The 6,615-nt window shown below is 38.9% G+C and overlaps 1 protein-coding gene across 1 annotated transcript in view; it reads right to left on the bottom strand.

Moving 5' to 3' along the window:
* Positions 1 to 6,275, bottom strand: part of wrap53 (WD repeat containing, antisense to TP53) — a 33,024-nt gene extending 26,749 nt beyond the window's left edge. The window contains exons 1-6 of the mRNA XM_015373787.1: positions 6,066 to 6,275; positions 4,232 to 4,621; positions 3,934 to 4,120; positions 2,034 to 2,129; positions 582 to 690; positions 73 to 131 (exon numbers count right to left, since the gene is read on the bottom strand). Of these exons, the coding sequence (XP_015229273.1) occupies positions 73 to 131; positions 582 to 690; positions 2,034 to 2,129; positions 3,934 to 4,120; positions 4,232 to 4,478 (698 nt within the window). The 5' untranslated portion in view covers positions 4,479 to 4,621; positions 6,066 to 6,275. The remainder of the gene's footprint in view (positions 1 to 72; positions 132 to 581; positions 691 to 2,033; positions 2,130 to 3,933; positions 4,121 to 4,231; positions 4,622 to 6,065) is intronic.
* Positions 6,276 to 6,615: the final 340 nt, after the last annotated feature.

Genomic DNA, 6,615 nt, shown 5'->3' with positions numbered 1-6,615 from the left:
GAAGACATACACCATGGTTTTAATATACCTCGTTGCTAATAGCTTCACCTTTAAGGAAAACTTCTAGCTCACTGGTCTCCAATTTCAATCCTCAAGGTTTGGCTTTCCTGGAATCCTTTGGTGTGTTTCTGCTTCAACAAACCAGACAAGGACATAAGCTCAGAAACAGAGCTGTGAAGACCAGGACTGAATGCTAGCGAGGGAAATCAGCCATTTGTCGTGTGTGTAGAGCAAGGGGTGGTATCTAAAAGGATCTGAGTGTGAGACCACTGAACTAGGTGAATGGATAAGTTGGTGGTTAGATGGTTATTCCACCCATTTGACTGATGCAGCTAATGTTAGGACACCAGGCGAAAGATTAAAGAGACATCAGACTTTCCCCAAAAATCCCCTTCTGACATGAAACCACAAATTCTTGCCCTAAAAGATATTTTATTCTATCCTAAAACCAAGAAATGAGGAAACACTGGAAAACACGTTGCACCAATGAACATGTTGTTCTCCTTAAATAAACCTAAAAATAGCACTGGTAACTTCTAAAACTGAACAGCGGTTTATCTATAATCTGACAGTGAACTCACCATCTCAGGGATAGAGTCCCAGCTGTAGCTGTAAATCTCTGGAGGGAGGTTGTACACACGGAGGATGTTGTCAGCACTGTTGGTCAGGATGCAGGAACCATCAGGAGCCCTGGGTTCATAGCAGAAGGAGAGCGATGCAAACTCTACTTATTTTATGTGGAATTTGCATCATTTGATATATACCATATTGGCCCGAATATAAGATGAGTTTTTTTTTTATTAACAATGACGATGTTGCATTTGCTACATAAATGCAATAGCAGAGGGCGCCGTTTTTTTTCTTTTTTTTTTTTGGAAAGCCAAATCATCACAACAGAGAACAAGGATGCTACAAATGGAGAATCGCTGCCCAGAACAGAGTGGATAAAATGTCAGACAAGTTTATAGACAATTGAAGCAGAGTTGTGACACAAATTTTAAAATAATGGCGGTCAACGCAGCGGAGGCATCAAACAACTGTTAGGCAGCAAAGAAATACGTGATTACAGAGAGCAATGTCAGAAGAGGGCACTTTCAAAAAGAAAAGCTTATGAAGAAATGGCAGAGCTGCAGGGTGAGAGTAGGAGTGACAGGGAGGCGGAGGACGTCTGTGAGGAAAAGCATCATGCAGGTTTTTGAGACGTTCCATGAGCAAAGTTTAGATTCCATGTTGCAAGATTTCAATTAATCGTGTCATTACTGTCTTTTCCCCCCATTTTTATTGTTTAATTGCACAAATATTTCAATGCAATATTGTTTAAATAACATTTATAGCACTTGAATATAAAATTGTTTATTAAAAAAGTCTATTTTTTTCTTTTTGGTCTTTTTGTTTTATTCCTAAAAACTGGTCCTAGAAAGACGGGGTTGTCTTGTAATCAGGGTCGTCTTTTATTCGGGTCAGTACGGTAACTTGTGTAAAAACCTATATAAATATTTGTGGAGGTTTTTCTTTAAATAGATATTTGTACGTTTTTACTGAGAAGTATCTTTAAAATAGCTTTTTTTTATTTGACTAGTTATGAATAAAATCAGTCTGGCACCTCAGTGGATCAGCTCATTCATGTTAAATACACCCGAACTAGCATGCAACCCAAACGTTATATTCAAGATGGGTTTTGTGGAAACACAGAAGCGACGGCTTCCAGCTTAACTCAGACAGAAAAGGCAACTCCATGTAAGGGGAAAAAGGTAAAACATCTAAAAACTTGTCAAATACTAGAGCTATAAGAACCAGCAGAACAGAGCTGTAGTTCTGTGTTTTGGCCACAGGTGGCAGTATCATTAGACAATTCAATAAGGCCTCTTTAACCTTGATAGAATGAAAGGAAGATATTGGATAAATTGAAACTGATTTATGAATGATTAAGCCAAAAAATATATATAACATGATTATAAAATGATTATAAAATTAATTATAAAAAAAACCTGTTATGGAGAAATTTGGTAGATTTTAATCTCAATCAGGATTACCATTTGCAACCTTTGAGGTAATTCTCAGGAAAGCTGGAGTACTCGGTCCAGGAACCAGTCAGCATTGATGGATTCTGGGTGAAATCCAAGTCGAGGCTAAAGAGAACAAATAAGAAGCACATGTTCAACTAAACACCACTGAAGCTTAAACACAAACAACACACCATGATTTTAATCTGAAAATAGAGACAAGGTGGAAGAAGAACATTTTGGACTAAAACCTTTCAAATTAGAAGATTTTCAAATATATCACTGAATAATCTATACTGATATGTTTCTTTGTTTCTTGCTAATCTCACAATAGAGTCCCCAAGTTTTAGATTTAGCAATAGTGGTTTCTAACTAATCTGATTAAGGCTTCACTACATCCAACGCATAATTGCCCTTTGTGCAATGTCAATACTGCAAAGCACCGTTCAGAATAAGTTATTAATGGTGAATATGCCAGTCAAGTGTTCACAATCTAAAAGATATTCTGACATTTACATGGAGGCTTTCTTAACATTTTAATGAAACTAGATCACAAAATACAGATTTATCAAAAGTTATTTTGTCTATCATGTATCAAGAGAATCTTTCCATGACATGAAGGGCTAAATATGTTTATATATGTTCGAGATCGGCCAGTTTTCAGAGTAGTGTTGTCAATGAGTCAATGCAATCAACTGCTTTTCCTTAGATAGAAAACTTGTTAGATAGAAAAATTGTTGCTATATAAATAAACTGAATTTAATTAAATAATAAAATACAACGCATATTTTAACACCTTATTGTGTCAGCTGTATTAAATACTGACTAAATAAACCAAAAAAATGTTTGCTTGTACATTATCAAAATAGACATATTTATAAGATAAAAAAAATCAGAAAACCATTAACAACGGATAATAAAAACAACAGAACAGAAATGTCAAACTATCATTTAAAGAGAGGGTATGTTGCTCTGATTTGAGACTATTTAAGTGATTACTTTATCAAGTGTTTATAGTCAAAAACAGAACCTTATAAAGTTCCTTCAGCATCCTTATCAACATTAAACAGTAAATCATCCAGAACCAGACTAGATCAATCCATGGCCCAATACTAAACCAGTCAAGCGCCAATATTCCGCTTGTGTGTTCCCACTGAGGGACCGCCACATTAAGGGCCGTCCTAAACCATCTAGTAAGTGAGCCGAATGGACCGTTCAGCCCTTAGTTAGCGAGTCTTCATCAGCGCAGGCTCGCTGGAATTTTGCAGTGGGTGTAACAGCTACTAATGGTGGAGGAAACACTGTCAACCAAATGTAAGTTCAGCTGGTTTGGTTCGTGAGAGGGAAGCGGCCATCCCTTTCTTAAGGCGCCCTCCACACTTCTGAGTGTGGCTTCATAGGGAGTGACAGACGACAGTTAAGTGGTAGTGCTTAGGGGCCGGTTTGGGATGGGACCTAGTTTCTGCTCTGGCATTAGCTCTCTTGCAAATACCAATGAGGCTCTACTTAAGTATTAACAGCGATGCTATCTAGTGGATGATGGTAACATTACAACACAACAAAATGTCTTGCACAAGCAGAACTATTTAAACTTCCACCCTTCTCTAAATAATATTAATAATAATTTAACTTTATTGATCTGACATTAGAGAATTTTACCTCATCCATTCCTTGTGGAGCAGTGGGCAGCCACCGTGGGGCGCCCGGGGAGCAGTGTGGGGTTAAGAGTCTTGCTCAGATACCAAGAGTGGCAGTCTGTGACAGTGGGGCTCCAACTCAGACCCTCAGGATTCTAACCTCTATGCCCTAACCACCAGGCTGCCACTCACATAACCTCTCACTGTCTTTTTCTGTCTGCTGTTTCCTCTATGAGACATTTTAAGTGGAGTTTTAATGTACCAAAAATTAGAACAAAACATCTTCGTCCTACTGTTGTCCTGCTGCGGGGCTCTCTGCAGCTCCATCATCATCCTGATCCACCTCTTGCTTCGTCTCTTCTCCCTCAGCAGGATCAGGTCCTCCACCTCCATTCTGATGACATTGTGCTACATCTTCACTGACCGTTAACTCTTCCTCTGTCTGATCTCCGCTCTCAGGCTGTTGTTGCTCATTAGGTCCTACAAATAAAAACATAAACATAGGTGTTTAAGTACAATAACTCTTCCACACTATAAACCTTTATCAGATTTTATTTTTAACACAAGCGATTGTTGAACGAGGTGTTTTACTTTGTGCAGATGGGGTGGAGCTCATTTGTACGCAGGTAGACTCTGTTGTGCCATCATGGACTTCATGAAGTTCTTCCTCCTCCTCACTGATTCTGGATCGTTTAGCCGACGGTGGAAGCCCGTCCTCTGAGGTCTTCTGTTCTTGCTGCTCAGATTGACAAAGAGGAGGAAGGGCCTGTTGAGGAGGCTCCCCATCTGCTTCAGCTGTCACACCTTCACTCTCTCCACCTCCAGCTGAATCAGACATGGCTTTATCAGTCCTTCTCCCAGTGTTTTATGGCCCAGAGTCCAGCAGGTGGCTGTCAGACGTGAGTGAGGTAAGTGCTACTGGGATAGTGCTTCCTCCTGTGTGGACGGCTGAGTCTCTCGGGGTTTGAGGACATCACCCACCTGGAGGAAACATTCAGATTATACTCTGATCAAAAACGTATTATTAATACAATCTAAGGACGGTCGGTGCTCTAATTATAGGATCTGTTATTTCCTGGTTCACTCTTTCAAGTGTGAAAATAAAAACTACTGAGATAAATTCATGCTCAGTGATTTCAGCATTGCTATGAATCAGATATCTGCATCCTCACTGCATCAGACCTTGCAGTAGAACTGCTTGAGGGACTGAAAATCTATATGTGAAAAAAAATCTATAATTCACATCAATTTGCTAATAAAATGAAGATCAAGTCTAAATTGAGCACATTCAATAAAAGGTTGGTTGATAAGCAGCAATTACTTTAAAAAGTTTTCTTGTGTATCAAGAGAATCTTTCAATAACATGAAGGGCTACATATGTTGATGTATGTTCGAGATCAGCCTGTTTTTCGGTGTAGTCCTGTTTCTCTGCCTGTGACTGGCTGGATGTGTGTTTCCTGGACGGGGCCGCCTTTTACAGCTGCTTTTTGTATCTCTGCTTCTGTCTCTTTGAACCCCAGTCGGCCTCGGCGGATGGCCGCTCACACTGAGCCTGGTTCTGCTGGAGGTTTCTTCCTGTTAAAAGGGAGTTTTTCCTCTCCACTGTCGCTACAAGCATGCTTAGTGTGAGGGATTGCATTCAAATCAATGAGTCAATGCAATCAACTGGTTTTCCTTAGATAGAAAACTTTTAAACAATTTGACTGTATGATCTGGTTGAACTATAAAGTGCCTTGAGATGACGTGTGATGTGAATTGGTGCTATATAAATAAACTGAATTGAATTAAATAAATAAAAGAATACAGGGCATATTTTAACACCTTATTGTGTCAGCTGTATTAAATACTGACTAAATAATAATTCACACATCAATTTGATAATAAATTGAAGATCAAGTCTAAATTGAGCACAAATCATAATGGCCGAAATGCAAAAACATTTCTGCATTTATTATTCTGCAGAAATATTGTTCTGCAGGTTGGACTACATATTACAAAGGTACTGTTTTCAAATTGTTTCCCTTTTCTCACTAAATGTGGCAAAACAATGAAAGCCTCCTTTGACAATTGCAAACAGTAATAAACCAAATTGTTTAATATACATAAACCGTTCGTTTCTTTAAAAAACTATCCTTTTCCTGCATGTTAAACTGCTGTTGATAAACTGCATAAAAGCTGCTTTTTTAAACACCTGTAGCTAATCGTGACATGTTAGATACTTCAAACAGCCTGTCGTGCTTCTGGGGGTTAAAAATGCAAATCCCCATTTGCGTTTCCGTCCGTTCCCTGTTGAATTTACACATTAAAAATAACCGAGGAGGCTAATGAATTCCAATTTTATTCACTATTATCAAGGAATACCGCCACCAAGCTCTGTTTAGCCTTAGTTAGCATTAGCTTGTGCTAACAGTTCGGAGCTACATACCTGCTGTAGCTCTGCTGCCTGTTTACGCTGAGCTTCGTGTCTTTTTTCCCTCTCTGCGGCTTCAAATGTTTACCCAAGCACGAAGAAAATAACCCCAAAAAATCAGCGGGTGTCTTCTTTACAGGGAAGTTCTGTGCTTTTCATTGTAGCTCCTGGAGAAGTTGTAAACACACCAGTCAGCAGCCATGTGTTTGGAACTATCGCGAGAACTCTGATCAACAGCTTGGGAATCTGTTAACCCCCCTCCCTCTGGTTCAGCAGGTTTCCATAAAACTGCAGATTTGAACATTTTTACAGGCAAATCTAGGAAAACTGTCGTTAAGTTATTCAATACTTATAAATTACAACTATTTATCCCCTTTTAATAACTGAACACTATCATTTACTCCTGAGATGTCTCTATAGTTATGCTGCTATAGGCTTAGACTTCTGGAGGACATAGAGACCCCTATTTCATCATTTTACCTCATTCTATCTCGATACTCCCATTCTGCAGAATCTGTTAGTTCAATCTCTAACGTTATGCTCTCTGCTTTTTTTCATAGTAGCT

The sequence above is a fragment of the Cyprinodon variegatus genome, unplaced genomic scaffold (genome assembly GCF_000732505.1).
Source record: "Cyprinodon variegatus isolate N-32 unplaced genomic scaffold, C_variegatus-1.0 Scaffold92, whole genome shotgun sequence".
NCBI lineage: Eukaryota > Metazoa > Chordata > Actinopteri > Cyprinodontiformes > Cyprinodontidae > Cyprinodon > Cyprinodon variegatus.
Note: the sequence above shows the minus strand (reverse complement) of the source record. Positions and strands in the feature narration are given on the sequence as shown.